Source organism: Mugil cephalus, chromosome 20 (genome assembly GCF_022458985.1).
Source record: "Mugil cephalus isolate CIBA_MC_2020 chromosome 20, CIBA_Mcephalus_1.1, whole genome shotgun sequence".
In the NCBI taxonomy this organism is placed as follows: Eukaryota; Metazoa; Chordata; class Actinopteri; order Mugiliformes; family Mugilidae; genus Mugil; species Mugil cephalus.
In genome coordinates, this window is record NC_061789.1 from 21,247,447 (window position 1) to 21,265,173 (window position 17,727).

The following is a 17,727-nucleotide window of genomic DNA, read 5'->3' on the forward strand; positions in this document are numbered from 1 at the left end:
GTTTGTCTTCATAAATCATCAGAATATTTCAGGACCTAAAGGAGTATTTTGTCAAATATTCAGTGACTTTGTAAGATATTGTTGTGTTACTCAGCCCTACAATGGGACATAATTGGTATGCATGAGAGCAGTGAGTTCCTTGGACAGATCTGAAGAAGAACTTGATCTGGTGCAGGCATGCTGAAAATCAGCAGGATCAGACAGGTGCCCAGATAATCTTCTTATTTCAGGCCAGAAAACATTGATTTTAAGCAACTCAAAGGGAAGAAGAATAGAGGGAACGAGTTGAGGAAAAATATAGAAAAAGGCAAATGTCAAGTGCAGATATTTGCTGCTGGAACAGTCTTTTGCCCTCATCTGAAACACAAACGGTTTAAATTCAGTATAAATCACGTTTATTAAAGTTATTAAATTCACAGAAGTCAATTCTTTGATTAGGATGCAGATGTAAATGTTACTGGATATATCAGATGTGTTTTCACCTAACTGTATTAGTCCAATATTGTTAGGGGTTAGCGCTGATGCCTTCCAACGAGAAGGTCTGGGAAGGTTTGAGTCCAGCTCAGGCCTTTCTGGGTGGAGTTTGCATGTTCTCCCTCTGTTTGTGTGGGTTTTCTCCAGGTACTCAGGTTTCCTCCCACCTCCAAAGACTCGCTCGTTAGCCTAATTGGACCCTAAATAGACCCTAGGTGTGAGTGTGAGTGTGAATGGTTGTTTGTCTCAGTGTTAGCCCTGCGATAGACTGGCGACCTGTCCAGGGTGTACCCCGCCTCTCACCTGATGCCAACTGGGATAGGCTCCAGCAACCTCCGCGACCCTAGTGCAGGATTAAGGGGTACGGAAGATGAGATGAGAAGTTAGTAGCAAGGTGTTACATCTGGTTTGAGTATACAGTAATTGTTTATTCATATCTTGATACCGTTATCACATGTATTTGGACATACACTGATAAGGAATAACATTATGCCCACTCTGAGGGTGTTGTGCAACAGAAAGTTGTTAGTGGGGTCCTTTGGGTATTCCGGGTTGAGGGGAGGGGCCTCTGTGGATCATTCCACAGATACCTGATCAGTTAGTGATCTTGTCAATTTAGAGGCCAAGTCAACACCTTGTGCTGTTTTTCATGTTTTTTTGAGTTGTTCGTAAAGAGTTTTTGTGTGTGTGTGTGTGTGTGTATTTGTGTGTATATTTGTTATGCAGATGCAGACCTGTGTGGAGTTTATATGTGTCTGCATGGATTCGACTTTTTCCCATCATTTGTTAGGTTCATTGGTGATTCTAAATTGACCATAGGTGAGAGTGTCAGTGTGAATGGTTGTCTGACTCTCTGTTAGGCCTGAGATAGACTGGTGAATCGTCCAGGGTGTACCCCGCCTCTCACCCGATGACAGCTGGGATAGGCTCCAGCAACCCCTCCCCTGGTAACAGTAAAACAGAAGAAACAGTAGCACGCTCGTTAGCGCCAATGTGGATCCAATGTTGGCAGGCATGACCAACGTTTTGACACGGAGGTCTTCTTCAGGGTGATGCAGGGAAAAAGCTAGACTTCAAGTGCCACCGCTTACAAGGATCTGAGTATTACACACTCCAAAAGACAAAGCAGCATCCTCTTCTGATATTCCATTTAACAAAGCTGTGAACACTGGAAATATCATATAGGACTATTGTAGTATTGGACTTATTGAAGAAGTATATGACCTCAATTGAAACCTTTCCCACTAGATTCAATTGATTTTTTGTTACCAAACATCCATTACTTTTTCCTATGTGTCACTAGAAAACTTGCCATTAAGCTGATGTATCCACTTGCATTAAATTGCTGTTCATACATATGAAAGGGGATGTTCACAGGACGAGGGCTGAGAGAACGATCTGATGACTGACATGAATGCAGAGTTATAGTCATGGAGTAATTGCAGTGTTTGTAAATACATTATCCAATTTCCTGCCTCGAGGAGATTTTAATTAGCTTGTTGGAACAGAGTGACAGTAATCTTACTGGGAACCTTCCAGTAAACATGTACACTTAGTATTCTTTTAAGTATCAGTCAGCCATTTAGGATAACAGCAGTGAAATTTATTCTTTTGGGGCAAGGGTACAAAAGGCCACTGCAGTCAAATTCTTGTCTTAAATAGCAATTTTCTCCCATCAGCTCTTGGGACAGATGATTCTGGGAGCGTAGCCAAAAACAGGAAAGAGTTTTGAATGTGTGCGATGGTCACATCCATGCAACTTAGTGCATTGGGGAAAGGAGTTTGAGATGTTTGCATGAATTGGCAGCCTGGCTGTGGACGTCATTTTGTTCAGGTGGTGTGACTGTTGCTCTTTGATGATTATCAACCATTCACACATTCTCCGGCTGAGTATGCAGAGCATCGGGGTGTGCCGTGGCCTCTTCTGAACTATTTCCATTTCAAAAGGTACTAATGGGTAGACGCTGACTGTGAGCAGCTGATCAGCCAGGAATACACAAGATCAAACAAATGGTTCAGTCACTAAGTCAAGCCTTCAGTGATGCCAGACAGTGAGACATGCGTGGAGGCTTTTCTCACAGTGTGTTTAATCAGATTAAACATATTGGATTGAAGGTTAAAAATCAACGAGAAAAGAGAAACAGTCAACTATATACAGTAAATAGCCATTATTATTAATACAAGTCATTTGCACAAGCACACAAGTCTCTGAGAACAAGGTTCTCCTTAAGTAGAGTCCAGGTACTTCATAAGTATTGCATTCTGCACTCTCTGAAACATAATGATGTGGCAGGACACATTTCTTTTAGTGCCTTATTTTCCTCATCAGTCATTCATGTCAGGCCTTTATGGTTAAACACATTAATGTTTTGCCCAATGCATAAACCCCCATCTCGCAATGAAGATTAAGCCTTTGTGCATTAGTAAAAACTACTATTATTTATTTTTTGTTTTTCATTATTTGTTGTCTGTGGCGACACTCCCTTTGCTGGATGTCTAGTTTTTTTACATAAACCAACACTAACTAACAAAGACATGGAGAAATGGCCCCATATGCTGTGAACCATCAGGAGTGAGACATGCTATGCATAGGTTGCACGCAGTAGCAGACAATGTTTGTGTAATCGCCCTCACTGCCAAAAGGGGGAGACGAGAAGGTCCTCACTATCTGTGTGGCCCCATGCTGACACCCTGTGTCTTTAAGGAGCCATGCAAAGAGGGCGTGTTCACATGCACAAGGCAAGATGCATTGTAGTATTGCACTCCAGAGCAGAATGAGTGTTTGCGAGGATGTGGTGAAAGCAGCAGTAAGATTTCTCTGATAAAGCAGACGGCATCGGTGAGACAGAGCAGCCTGGAGCTGAAAGAGCTGAAGAGAACTCGTTGCATCTCATTTCTTTTGATGAGTGCACCCTCCCTTTGTCGATCTGCTGGGGGCCTAAAGGAGCAGCAGCCGGCTTTTATGAATGAGATGCTCGGTAAGCGTGTGCGCTGTCGTGTTTCTACTTAAATTTAACCTCATGAAGTGTATCTTTTATTACTATTGTTAGTTATTGTTGTATTTTGTCAGGCCTTATTCCACGGCTCCGCTGAGTGCACGGTGCAGGAGGCTGCAGGCGCGTTTTGTCATCTATTATTGTTCTCCTGCCACTGACCCACCCAGAATCAGAGCTGGTAGTATCATTAAACCAGACACAAGAGGAAGATGTTGTTAAACAGACTCGTATTATAATTTTATCATTTAGTTAGGTGTTTTCGCCGAAGCTACTTTGTGTGCGGTATCTTCAGAAACAATATTAATGAATTTGCTTATTTGGGAAGGTGTTTAAACTAAAATGGTTGCAAATGGTTCCTTCCATACGAGTTTCTAACCAACGGGAAAACTCCATCGTCTTAGTTTAAGTACAACAAGCACTAAACTTTAAAATCATCCGGATTAGGCCAAGAGGGCATTCTGAGCTGGCAGCGCATAATGGGGGAAATGTTCAAGTGCGCATTTTCTCAATGCTAGTATTTCGAAACACCTGTCAAAACGTATTGTGGCGTGTGTGTGGTGTTTCTTAAGGTGGTAGGAGGCTCGATGGCAGGTGTTCAGTTTGTCCAGTCCTTCACCCCACTGTCCCAGAGTCTCTTGCGATGGTTGACCTGGGCTGGTTGCATGGTTGGGTTGCCACTGGATGAACTCATTATAGGTGATGGGCCTCAGATTTGGGCCTCAGATTTGTGAACTACCATTACATCACTGCCCTCTCTACTTATGAGGCAAATTGGATCTCTTTATTTGTTTGTTTGTTCGTTTGTTTGTTTCCCACAAGAGCCTTGTGAGACCTCATGTGCTGCCTGCCAGGACAGTTTGATGAACTCGGGTTGATGACGGAGCAGATCTTACACCGTCAACTTTGGCACAGAAAATGTCTCTCAAAAAGAACAACTCCCTTTCAACCAGTTTCTTCTCTATCTACTGCCTTCTTTTTCATGAGCGACAAAGCATCTGTTCACCTCCAAGAGACATGTTTGTGCCTGAAGGTGAAAGTTATTCTTACTCCTTGTGGTGTTGGACGATGTGCCAAGCGCTCTGTCATTGGGGCAGCGCAGTGTAGACGGAATTTGCTGGCTCATACCTCAGGAAACATAACCTCCTCCTCATAATTTAGTTTGCAAATGTGTACTTGTAATTTAGAAATGATCTACATTTCAGAACATAACTGTTAGCGCTGGAGTGAAGCCATATTATTTGTGGCCACTGAAGTATAGTCATGCACCCATGTTTGAACATGCCTGCAGTCTGTGTGCTCATTTGAGGCAATGTGTGTGTCCTGTCCAGCCCCTTCACATTCCAGGAAATACCAGTATAAACAGTTATTTATATGTTTTTGTTTTTTTTTTCCTCTGGAATGCCTCTGAGGACGGCGATAGTGAACTTCTGGATATTATAGAGACCTATGACTGGTCTTTTGATAGATATGTAGTTGAAGTATCATGTTGCAGTTTGGTCATTGCTATTAGATTCTACGAATGATACATAAATTCCATTCCAGTGGTAGATATACTTCTTGTAGAACTGTCATTCTCTCTGGGCTCGAAATATATTGATCATGGCTAGTTGTGACGGTAATAAAGTTTATTAGTTCACTGCCACCTACCTTTTTTGTAACTTTGTTGTTCCAACATCACATTCTCTAGGTGTCTCATATGTCAGCGTGTGAATGCTGTGTTTGTTCCTGTGTCTTTTGTTGGTCTGCATTGTTTTGGTTGGTTGCATTCAGCATGCTGCTTTGTGAGCATGTGTGCTCGGGTTGCTAACCCAGAGGAAATGTTTATTCTACTGAAGTCCTGTTTCCTTGTCACTAGATGCAGTCTTGCATAGAGTTCACATAACTGAAACAGTAATCATCGACAGGGTCTTGTGAACCTTAACTCACCTGTTCAGTGGTACAGATTTGAAGTCGGTTTATATTGACCTGTACTGTAGAATGCCCTCTGCTTCACAATTTCCCAGACACATGTTCGTTTCTTCTTTTTTTTTTCTTTTGCTTCTCTGACCCTGTAATTATGACATGCTTGGTCTTTAAAGCATGAATCTCTGAATCCCCTAACTTCCCTGCATTCTTTCCTCTCAGGCGTTTCAGAAACATAACTTCACTGTTCTTCTGCAGTGCTTTACAGACTCCTAGCGCAGCCATTCGACCTGAACCGAGAGCTGTCATCAGCTGCTGTGACTCAGCTACTTGCTGTGAAGCTTATCCGGTTGTGTTCATCTTCTAAAATAATTAAAGGAACCAAATCTGAGGCACTGATACATCCTGTCTTTACTGTAGAGTAAAGTGTAACACATGTTGTCAGCACTGACTCCCAGCACTGTCAGTTATTAAAAATGACCTTTGCTGGAGATATGGGCTGTATTTGTTTGGATAGCCCATCGGAATTACAGCACGATGGAGCAGTGCCTTGTTTGTATTTTGAGTGGTCAGGAAGGGCAGGCTGAGAAGATTTCCGGAGAGATGGGAGGGTTTACTGCCTCATTTTGTCCCTGCCCTTCCTGTGGATGTACCCCCTAATATGTTTGGCCATAAAAAACTTGGCAACAGTATGTGCAACATGCACTTTTGGATGGTTCCTCTTTTGAGGTCACTGGTGTTGGATCAAGTATCTCAGTGATCGTAAGTCATATTCTCACAATTCTGCGAGCATATATTGCATTTAATAGTGCACTGAGCTTATCCAGAGAGGGACAAAAGTTACCTGAGCCTGGTTGTTGACCTTGCATCTGGATTAGATTGAAAAAGCTGGAAAATTCTTTGCAGTTTCTCATTACCAAAAGCATTACCAAGCTAATGTTAAGTGGTTGTTTCTGGCAGGCTAAATTGTAACACCAATGTGAACTTTGTTTCTGCACATTCCAGCTGGTTATGTTGAGACACTCTAAATGCCCGAACGGTGCAAGCTTCTGTTCCCCACTCCCCATTTTTATTTCAATTGAAAGCCCAGGACATTGTGTTGAGCCATGCTGGCTGCAAAGTTATTCTAACTTTGATTCTGTTGGGCGATAAAATCTGAGCCAGGAGGGGTAACATTGTTTGTGTATAAAAAGGCATTGTTAAGCCAAGGAAATTATGTTTACCGAAACTTGTTTAGTGCTCAAAACGCTTTTAATTCTTGGGCAAAATACTGCTTTCTTGTCTGTTGTCCACTCTTTTCTGCCATGTTTGTCAGGACAGAGAGAAATGGATGCAGTTTCTGGGAGCTGTGTTTGCTTTAAATATAAAAGAGACAAGTCATCTCCTCTCGGGTAAGAGATGTCAGCTGGTACAAGTGGAGCTGACTTGCTACAGGCATTTTTTTTTTGCCAGGAACTCTTTCATTAGCTGTCGAGGTTTTTATAAACAAAATCACTGTCTGTGCCGGTCTTCTTCTGTTAAGTTGCATGATCATTTACCAGTACAGGAAATGCTTTCTTTAAACAGATCACAGGATGTCTACAGATGTAGTGCTCACCAACATGAATGCTGATTCAAATACCTACAGTTTTATGTGTGTGTGCTTCATGACTTTGGCACACGTTAAGTTATTATTTAGTGATCTCATGACATTAGTTAGATCTGTGCAAAACTCTGATCATAACTGGAAGGTGCACTATAATCTATGGCAGTAAAGGTAAATAAATAAAGACACTGGTAAATGAGGAAATCCATAATTCAACCACGTAGAGCCCTCATACATCAACATCACCATATGAATAATTAGCAAAGAATCACACTCTTGTATACTATTTGTATACTAAATACTTTCATTTATATATTCTTACTTAGATTTATTTATTATTTAGCTAGTTGGCACAGATAATACACAGTCCTCAGAGATATTATTTAGATATCATCTGACTCTCATGGTATTTCTAAATCTATAAAGGGAGAGATTCACATATACACATATACAGTACTGTGCAAAAGTTTAAGGCAGGTGTAGAAAAAATGCTGTAAACTAAGAATGCGTTCAAAAATATAAATAATGATTGTTAATTTTTATCAATTTACAAAATGCAAATTGAGCAACAAAAGAAGAATCTAAGTCACATCCATATTTGGTGTTAATACCCTTTGCCTTCAAACCAGCATCAATCCTTATAGTTACACTTGCACAAAGTCAAGGATTTTGTAGTATTACGATGCAGTGGTCGGCCAAGGAAACTTGGATGAAACTTGGTGAAAAACAAATTAAACTAATTTCTCTTCAAAATAAGAAGACATCCAGCAGAGCCATCAGCTCCGAACTGTCAGAAACCAGTGGGACCCAGGTAAGTCTGGCCAGAAGTGGTCTTCATGGAGAGTTGCAGAGTTAAAGCCAAAAATCCAGACCTCTGACATGGAAACAAGGCCAAGACTCAACTATGGATGAAAACATAGGAACAGGGGTCAGAAAAATGTCAGAAGGTGCTCTGGACTGATGAGTCAATATTTAAAATATTTGGCTGTATCAGAAGGCAGTTTGTTCACCAAAGGACTTAAGAGCGCTTCAATAATGAGTGTCTTCAGGCAACAGTGAAGCATGATGGAGGTTCCTTGCAAGTTTGGGGCTGAATTTCTGTCCTCAATGGTTTGAAATATAGGCCGATACTTATCCATCATGCAATACCATCAGGGAGGAGTATGATTGGCCCCAAATTTATGCTGCAGCATGCAAAAGACCCCAAACATACAGCCAAAGACATTAAGAACTATCTTCAGCGTAAAGAAGAACAAGAAGTCCTGGGAGTGATGGTACAGTCGCCACAGAGCCCTGATGTCAACATCATGGAGTGTGTCTGGGATTACATGAAAAAGGATTTGAGGAAGCCTAAACCCACAAAAGATCTGTGGTTAGTTCTCCAAGACGTTTGGAACAATCTACCAGCTGAGTTCCTTCATAAACTGTCTAAGTGTACCTAGAGGAATTGATGCTGTCTTGAAGGCAAAGGGTGGTCACACCAAATATTGATTTGATTTAGATTTCTCTTCTGTTCATTCACTGCATTTTGTTAATTGATTAACTAAAACAAAAATAAACTATTAACACACTAATTTTTTCATACCTGCCTAAAACTTTTATATATTTATATGTGTGTGTGTGTGTGTGTGTGTGTGTGTGTGTGTGTGTACATGTGTATTTATTTTTACACGTGTTTATGGTGAACAGGTCTAGCCAACAAGCGCAATGCATGTTTCAGTGTAAGCAGCTTAGGCTGAATCCACAGCACCACAAGCGTGGCACGATTGGACCGTTTTAGCAATCACTAAATTTGGCTTCCGTGTAAGAAGGAGGGCTTTATTTGTAAATTCACATTAGACCAGCATGTTGTCTCTTATTGCTGCATCTCTGACGACATCATCTGTGTAATGTCTGTTGTTCCCTGATTGAGAGATCATGTGATGTCCACTGCTTATCATTAGGCTGCACCTTTCTAAATGACTTACTCAGGCCTGCTAACTGAGTTGCCTAGTAGATACCTCTCTGCTCGAGGCCATTTGGCTGCTTAATTGCTGGAGCATGTGTGTAAGCGTCTGTGCTAGCCTATGACTGTACAATCGTACACCACTTGCGGTTGTTGGGACGTTTGATCATAAGAATAATTTTCCCCAGTACATGTCGCCTTGCAACCCCAAAATATTCTCTTGAGGTCATTTTGTCCATCTGGGTCAATGACTTCAAATGGTACATACAGAGATCCTGCAGCACCATTGTGGCAACCCTCTTCTTTCAGGCAGAATACGCAAAGGACCTATCAAGTACACAGAACATGCACCATAAATTGCACCACCATTTGAGCATTGACAAGAAGTGACAATGCATGTTCATTTTAAACACAAAATATCCAGACAGTCAGTATTCATAAAGTCATAGACATAACATTTGGGCAGTAGACTCGGTATGTGTATTGAAAATAAAGTTTTGCCATATGTATACAAATATAACTAACTTTACATTCCCATGGCATATATTTCAAGAAAGTGACTGACATATACTTTGGGCAAACAAATATGCAACGGCGGGATAAGTGAAGTAGGGTTTGCTTTGGAGACATTCCAGGGCGCTCATATGGCGCAGTGCTGCTGCTTTGAGAAAAGCCACATCCACATTAGAGCATGTCAGTCATACTTAGAATTGTACATATCATTCAGAAGGCCCAAGGTCTGTTTGTCAGTGAGCGTGCGCTAGTTTTTGAGAAGCATTACTGTCAGAATGAAGTGATGCAGATGTGCTTTGTGTTTCTGTGCTTCGTTCTGTGTCTCCTGTGGGCTCTCTTGCGTTCAGACCATGAGCGTTGCGAACGTCTGTTTATAAAGTCCACCCCCAGCTGTGACCCGATGATTCCCACGCTAACTGCTGTCTTCTCTGGCCCTCTTCCACTTTTTCATTCACATGTAAACTCACTTGTACATGGACACGCCTCGCAGAAATTGAAAAGTTAGACAAGTTATTACAAATACAGCTCTAAATGCTCATGAATTAATTGTGAAAGTAGAAATCTGCTGCTATACAGAGCCTCATGGATTTTGTTTAGATTTAGCTGATGAAGGACAGTCTATCTGGTGGTCTGTAACAAGTTTCTGTCTCTGTCTCCCTTCTATGGACACCATTGAGCTATTCAGCTTGACCTTGGCATTGGGGTTGCAGAGAGGAGTGGGGGAAGGGCTTTCACAGCCACTTGTTGGGCTGACTTGTTCAGTTTTGGTACACAAGGTACAACACATCAGTACTGGGAGTGTTCCTGATGAGATCTTTCTGAAGAATTTCATTCAGCATGAGCTTCTGCTCTCTCTAAAGCTGAGCTCAGACTATAAGAGTTTTAGATTCTGCCCTGCAAAATCATGTTCTATCACACACTTTTTAATTGCTAATCTCAATCTTACAAAAAACCCCACTGAAAACAGGGCAGCTGGTCAAGAGTATACATGTTCTGTTTCTGTCCCTAACCAAATGATGTCTGCTTTGAGGTTAGCCTAGTTAGAACCACTAATGTTTTTTGTTTTTTTTTTACTATAAGGCCATAGTTATTTTTATGTGCAAAGAGTCCAGCCCACCTACCTTAGCAGAAGGAGGATAGGAGGATAGTCTAGAAATGCATTTCAGACAAACGGCTATAACAGCTGTTGTAGTCTGCATTACTGTGATGTGATGTTACACACAGAGGTGCACGGCTTGCAGTGCTGTATGGTACAGAGCTACACTGTACCCACGGTGTAACTATGGCTCAGATCTCACAACTTGACAGGCATTTTATATGAAATTATTATTTGAATCTCCACACCAATGTGTTGTACCTTGATTTCTGCATTCAGCAACATTATTATGCACAGTGCATAACCACTTGTCTTCTCTTTTCAAGCCACCCAGAAGTAACTATTATGTGTTCTTTGATGTTTTTTGCTAGGTGTGATTTTTCTTTTTCCACAAAAACATCAGAATAGACAGCTTCAATAATATTTTTTTCCAGAGTGAATGAACGTGTTTGTCTCTTTCCATCCGGAATTAATGGAAAGTTTTCACATTGTGTTCCAGCTTAAGTCAACAATGCAGCTCTCTTTTATATATACCACACACCTCTCTGGATTTCACATCTAAGCATACTGGTACATGTCTATCTTTTATTCATTTCTATTGTTGACTAGATGGAATGAATGTGTCACAATGTAATGTGACATCAGATAAAGATTGCATAATGTGCAGCTGACATTAAAGACCATGGGTTGCATGCTTCAGTAAAGCCAGAAACCTTCTGCAGTCTCTGACAGGAAACGCAGTTGCTTGCTTGCAGGAGAGTGTTTCTATGGAAACCCAAGCAGGTGAGGGCCTGAACAGGAAGAGAAGTATAGACTCCGCTGGCAAACACAGGGGGTGGAGACAGGGGAATGAGGTCAATGCACGAAAACGCCTGCCACATGAAACATGTGCCCTCGTACTGGAAGCAACTCTACCTTGTTTATATTTTGCTAGTTTGCCGGTAAATAGTTCAAACTCTGAGTTAAGTCACTGGTTCGATGTTCCGTCTATGCTAGCATGAGTAAACAAAGGAAGCAGCACTACGTGCAAGCCAGAGAAGTTCACAGTTAAGACGGCAAGGTAAGCCATTTCAGTAGGTCTGCTTACATGTAGCCATGGAGACTTTCCACCCACAAGTGAGCTTTGAATATGTTTTTCATGTCCGTGTGTAGGAACTGCTTGCATTTAATTTTGCAGACCACCGTGGCAGTGCTCTTTTCATGTTTATTTTATATGTTGAGATGGGTATTTAATGAGACACCCTGCTTCTGTTCTGCTGTGCACCACCTGAGGAAACAGCAGTGTCTGACTTGCAACCTGTGGTGACGTTTCCTCTGTCTGGACTTAAAAATGGAACCCAGCTGTCACTTGCAACTCTGTAGGAACTAACACTGTTGTCTAAGGTGATGGCAGAACATGTCTGCCATTTTTCTGATCACAGTGCACCACTCATTTGTCAAAATACCACATCTGTCTGGTCTCTGGTCTGTTGAGAGAGCTATTGCTGTTCTCAGCTGTTTGTGTAAGTGGCTTTTTCATCTTTAGAAGATGGTGTTTTGGTCATATAACAGATGCTGTGCAGTCACAGTTGAACTTCACACCAGAAAGTCTTTGGGTGCCTTGAATTGTCTCTGATTCATGGCGGTCTGTGGTTGGTGTTTTGCTCTTAGTTATAGTACTGGAGAGGGTAAAATCCTGTGGTGTTCCCCAAGTTTTTTAATTGCATTCTAGAGGTCAACTGATGCTAGAAGATCCCTGCTTATCATTACAGAGATGCATAATTGATAGCTTCAGCATTTGTAATTAGTAGAACATTAGAAATTCCTCGAAATGTTTTTATTTATGTGTATGTAATGGCTTTGGCAACTAAAGTGGAAACTCTTTGTTATATAATCTGTAAAACTATGTGGTCTTGGCTCTCTTTCAAATGATTAGTATATAAGCATTTAAGTATTTCAATACTTCTAGTGATCGTGATAAGTACATGGATATGTTATGTGGAATTGATTGTATTTTATTTGTTTTTTTTTTTCAGGTTGTCCAGCTGTCTGGAATTAAGGATCATTAGCATTCCAACTATCTAAGTAAGCTTCTGTTAAAGATTTGGCTGCTCTTTTTGGAGACGGACTACCTCTTTGTACAAATCAAAACACCTCATCAGCAACGATGCCGATCTTAAAGCAGCTAGTGTCATCCTCATCGCAGACCAAGCGTCGTTCACGTATGGACCTTACCAGGGAGATGATCAGCGCTCCTTTAGGTGACTTTCGCCATACCATGCATGTAGGACGCAGTGGTGATGCTTTTGGAGACACCTCCTTTCTCAGCACACGCTCGGGCGAACCTCCCCCTGAGACCACATCCTTCCCTCGCTCTCCCCGGCCTGGTCTCCTGTCACGCACGTTCAGGAGCAGCAAGCGCTCCCAGTCAGTGACCAGGATGGACCAACAGAGAGACAACCACCTGGCTGTCCCTGGAGAGTCTCCGACATATGTGAAGAACGCCATGTCTCTGCCCTTTCTCAATGATGAAGACAGAGAGGACAGTATCGTAGCAAAGAGTTTGTCTTCGAGTCCATTAAAGCACTTAGATGGGAGCAGTGCAGCTGCAACTGCTCACTTCCTGGAGCTAGAAGAACGAAGCTTTGGTGAGCTGACTGAGCTGCCACAGAGCTCTCATCACTACGGAGGTGGAATGAAGCATGCAGAGTCAGTTATGTCGTTCCATGTTGACCTGGGACCCTCTATGCTGGGTGACATCCTGGGTGTGATGGAGAAGGAGGAAGATGATCTTGGCTATGAGGAGGGAAAGAGTAGTGAAGGCCACGCCTCGCCGCCTCTCAGCAGCCACGGCGAGGAAGAAGATAGCGAACACAGGGTAAAAGATGATGACCCAGAGGAGCAGATGGAGGCAGATGAAGAAGTGGCAGCACTGGAGCAGCAGGCCTCCCTGCTTCCAGCCAGCTCTGTGGAGCCAGAAGATGCAGGGCCTTACACCCCAGAGTACACTCCTGAGATGCGGCTCAAACACTTGCAGCACTTGGACAGCTGCTCCGTGTCAAGCTCCGGCTCTGCTGCTCTGGATGAGAAGCCTAACAGCCACACATACGCAGGTGATACAGACAGCGCCACTTTTAGTGCTCCGCCAGAGGAGGAGAGCAACTTCTCCTCTTTTTTGGAGGATGAAGACGATGAGATTCATGTATGAAATTCCAAAATTGTCTGAAGAAAAAAGTTCTGGAAGTGCTTTATGTGAAATTGACAATCCTTTGACAGAGTGGATTTGCACTTCAGCAGGAAAAAAATACTGTTTGGGAACTAGGGGAATGAAATTGCGAAGAGAGGATTCTTGTGTTGTAGGGCAACAAAGAAAGTGTGACTACTCCCTTAGGATGAGCTCAAACTCCCTCTGTCAGAGAGCCTTACTCTCCACTTTCTGTTTATCAGTCGAAGAGTCTCTCCCTCTCTCTGTTTTGAACAAAGAGGGAACCGAGATGGAATGGCAGACACTTTCTGAATATGGAACATTCCAGAGGAAGGCAGGGAGTATTGGTTAGAAAAAAAAAACTTTTGCAGGAAAAACACTTTCTACAACAAAAACTCACTTCACACGTTCTCTCCGCTCACTTGTCACATGTGCTTTTTTTCATTTGTTCCGCCTCTTCTTTGTGCTGTGCTCTCTCTCTCTCTCTCTCTCTCTCTCTCTCTCTCTCTCTCTCTCTCTCTCTCTCTCTCTCTCTCTCTCTCTCTCTCTCTCTCTCTCTCTCTCTCTCTCTCTCTCTCTTCTCTCTCTCTCTCTCTCTCTCTCTCTCTCTCTCTCTCCCTCTCCCTCTCCCTCCCTCTCTCTCTCTCTGGCTGTGGGACATCATGAGGCCTGAGGCGAACAGAAAACCTCTGTCACAACAGGATCACTGTGGGTATCTTGTCACAATAAAGGGAGCAGTGTTTGTGACTGGCGTGTGAAACCCTGCACTGGGCCTCTTTCATGTGAAAATATTATAACAGTGCCATAGATCTGTCACAGATTTCTCCCTTTTGTTGTCCGTTATATAACTCAGGGTCCTTGTGACGTTGCTGAGAGGCTGCCATTTCCTGCTGCTGTAAAGCTGGACTACATGGCCCCGAACCAAAACGATCTTATTTTCTTTCCATCTTGTTTTGTGTTTTCAGAGCCACGCATGCTTCACTTCAGTCAGTTAGAGAAAAGCTCTCATGGCTTACGGCGATGAATTTGGTAACTATCCAGCGTGGTGTTACTCTAGGAAAGAGGTGTGAAGAGTACCGTGTGGTACCCTACACACACACACATTAGCCTCTTTATCTCTCTTCCACTGATTCCCTTTTCAATGTTAAAGTATAAAAGAAAACAAACTGTCGTTCTCCCTTCTACTTATCTTCTGTTTGAAGCTGAAACTGAAAAGAATTTGAAAACCACTTCCTTCCTTGTTTTTTTGGATATCCGAGTAACTGCAGTGGTGCAACTGAACCATTTAAATAATGCTGATACTTACTAGTCAAGGAGCTGCCTTTATGGAAAAACTGTGTCTACTACTAAATACGAGTATGGCTTTAAATTATATACGGCCGAAAAAAAGCGAAGAAGCTGGCACAAGTAAACCAGACACTACTAGTATTTGCTGTTTAGTACCTGTTGTTGTTTTTTTAATCTCTGCTAAAACTAAATCACTGTTGTGTTATGCCTGAAGAGTGGATGAAAACGATGACACAGCCAGCAATGGAAAGCAACAGCATTTAGAAAAGGTTGCTTTTTTTTGTTCAAGTTGCATAGTCATTGCAGCTCGACTGTATGTCTTGCATCATTAAAAGTCATGGCCAGAAGTATTGAGGCTTAGTCACGGTGATTGATTTTCCTGCCTTAACTGAAACCGACACGTGTGCCAAATTATAATTTTCCGGCCAAAAAATAGTTTTTATTTGTGAAACTCACTTTTGGGATGAAAAACTCCTTGCATGTCATTTTCTTCTTTGTCTTGGTAGTCACTGTTGAATACAGATTAAGACTGGGTTTTGTCTCACAGGTTGAAAGAAAAAAAATAAATACAGGTTTGAGGTAATAAGTGGAAAATAATTAATTTGATAGCTGGGTATTTATTACTCGCACACTACATGATATATTCAGGTAAATTCAGAGGTTACCTTTGTGTGAATGAGAAGTTGTCTGTGTTCCCTCTGTCATTTGTTTATTATGGGTTACTATTGTCTACTTCACTGTATGTTTATGGTCTTTTTTTAAATAATCCAAAATAACATATTTTTCAATAAAAGTAAGCCTTAATATCTTTACTGTTGTATGTTTTATTGCAGTTTTGTGGAAGGACGTCGTGCGGTGATACTGTGTGAATGAAGTTCTTATCATTCAGCAGCATTAACAAAAGGAATTCCTTGAGTGCCTCTCCTGTTTCCTTTTTACAATGCTTTGGCTGTCCCAGAAAAGGAAGGAAGGAAGCAATCAAGGCATTAGTGGCCTTAGTGGGACACGTCTCTAAAGTATACAACTTGAAAATGATGTGATTGACTCATGAGTATATGTGTGTGAGAGAAATTTCTCTCATCTGATAATCCAAAGGCTGAACTATAGCCCCAGTGCATCAGCACACACGTGAGACAAATGAAACATAGAACGTGGACGAAAGGTTTATCACAGAATAAAGCTACACTGACAAACAGGAATTGCCTGTTCCCCAGTACAGGCCATGCTTTGGCATTTCACGCAATAATGAACCCCTCACATCCATGGCAAACATCAATGCACTATGTTTTTGTTCAGCACTCGCTACAGAGAGTTCAGTGTCTCGGGACGGCATCCATCCACATTAAATTTGGATGGTGAAAACACTGCTCCGTTCCATCTTTACCTCATTTTGATTCAGCCTTTCAACTTATCTTTAGGGACTGTTTAATCTTTATCTACTTTCAGTTTTTGCACAGACACATTACGCTAGAGTGCAGTCTGGCAGGAGGCTAGAAAAAGTCAATACTGTTACATTTATGGCAGAAGTTGTCCATATTATTGACTGTGGTGGTCAATACAAACCAGTAGTGGTATTGATCCTTCTTTTCTCTGCCTGTGTAAGGCCATTATTCTTCTTGCAGATTTTTTGAATATTTCTTTTAGAAGGAAACACAAACTTTTCACGAATTTGTATTCATAAAGTCACCCCACTACCTGAATGGTAGCCATTACCAGTTGGGGCCAGTTTAAAGCTGGTTATTTACTGCCATCTAGTGGTTGTAAGGCGCACAGGCCTCGTGATGGGTGTGTCAGGCTGATTTTACTTTGTGTTTTAACATTGATCTTTAATTCCACTCTAGCATCTTACACCCAACACAATACCCTACAGATTGATGGGTTTTACATTGTTTCATGTCTTTTACGATGGCTACACAAACAAGGAAAACAAAATCGAGATTATATGGATGATTTGGGGGCATGACGTGAAAACAACTGTTCAAGTCGTCCCGCATATTTGAACTTGACACACAAGACGCCTGATTTGTTCAGGGGGTTCAGCTCACCCCCTCCCCCACAAAACCTGGGTGTAATTTGAGTCTTGCCTTGCAGCTGTTTCTCCCTCTCAAACACCCTGTGTGAAGCTTTGCATCTGCTTCTGAGTCTGTCAAATGCCATTTCCCTTTGGTTTCCAAACGTTCTTTGAAAATTGTATTTTTCTTACTTGAGCCACCAATGGGAGGCGCTCACTGCCTTTAGGTTTATTATGTCAGGAGCCCCTGCCTGGACCCGCAACCTTTTCCGCTAAATTCCATCAGCAGACTTGCAACTCTTCCAGGAGGCTGAAGGCATGCTGAAATCTGGAAAGTATTAAACAACCTGCTGGTGGAGGGGATTGAGGAAAGGAAGGTAGGGGGTGGCTGAAGCAGAGGGAGAAGGGAAGTAAAATTGGGGGATGGGGGAGAAAAGGAACGGAATACAAAATTGTTCATATACCGCCCTTTGCTTGGCTCTTCTCCCTATCCCCTCCCACAGGAACATTTGTGTGTAACCCCTCTCCCCCTCCCACCCCCCCTTAAAAAAATAAAAAAAATCCAAGCCACTCCCCAAGCAGCTACAACCTCTTTCTTTTGGTTTTGCAGCAGCATTTCGCAACTCTTTTTTAATGGGTCATAAACAAACACCCACTTCTCCTTGTAGCCCTGCACAAAGAGCGGGGGACTATGTTGGTGTGTGTGTATATGCAAATGTAAAGAGTTGTTTGCT

At 42.1% G+C, this 17,727-nt stretch overlaps 1 protein-coding gene across 2 annotated transcripts; it reads left to right on the forward strand.

The window, feature by feature from the left end:
* The first annotated feature begins 3,193 nt into the window (after positions 1 to 3,193).
* cdc42ep4a (CDC42 effector protein (Rho GTPase binding) 4a) lies at positions 3,194 to 15,794 on the forward strand. 2 transcript variants are annotated; one of them, XM_047572522.1, is made up of 2 exons: positions 3,194 to 3,452; positions 12,527 to 15,794. In XM_047572522.1, the coding sequence occupies exon 2, from the start codon at positions 12,658 to 12,660 to the stop codon at positions 13,696 to 13,698; it is 1,041 nt and encodes a 346-aa protein (XP_047428478.1). In that variant the 5' UTR covers positions 3,194 to 3,452; positions 12,527 to 12,657; the 3' UTR covers positions 13,699 to 15,794. The 2 variants fall into 2 exon arrangements, with proteins under 2 accessions (XP_047428478.1, XP_047428479.1); XM_047572523.1 differs by lacking the exon at positions 3,194 to 3,452 and adding an exon at positions 11,208 to 11,571.
* The last annotated feature ends 1,933 nt before the right edge of the window (positions 15,795 to 17,727 follow it).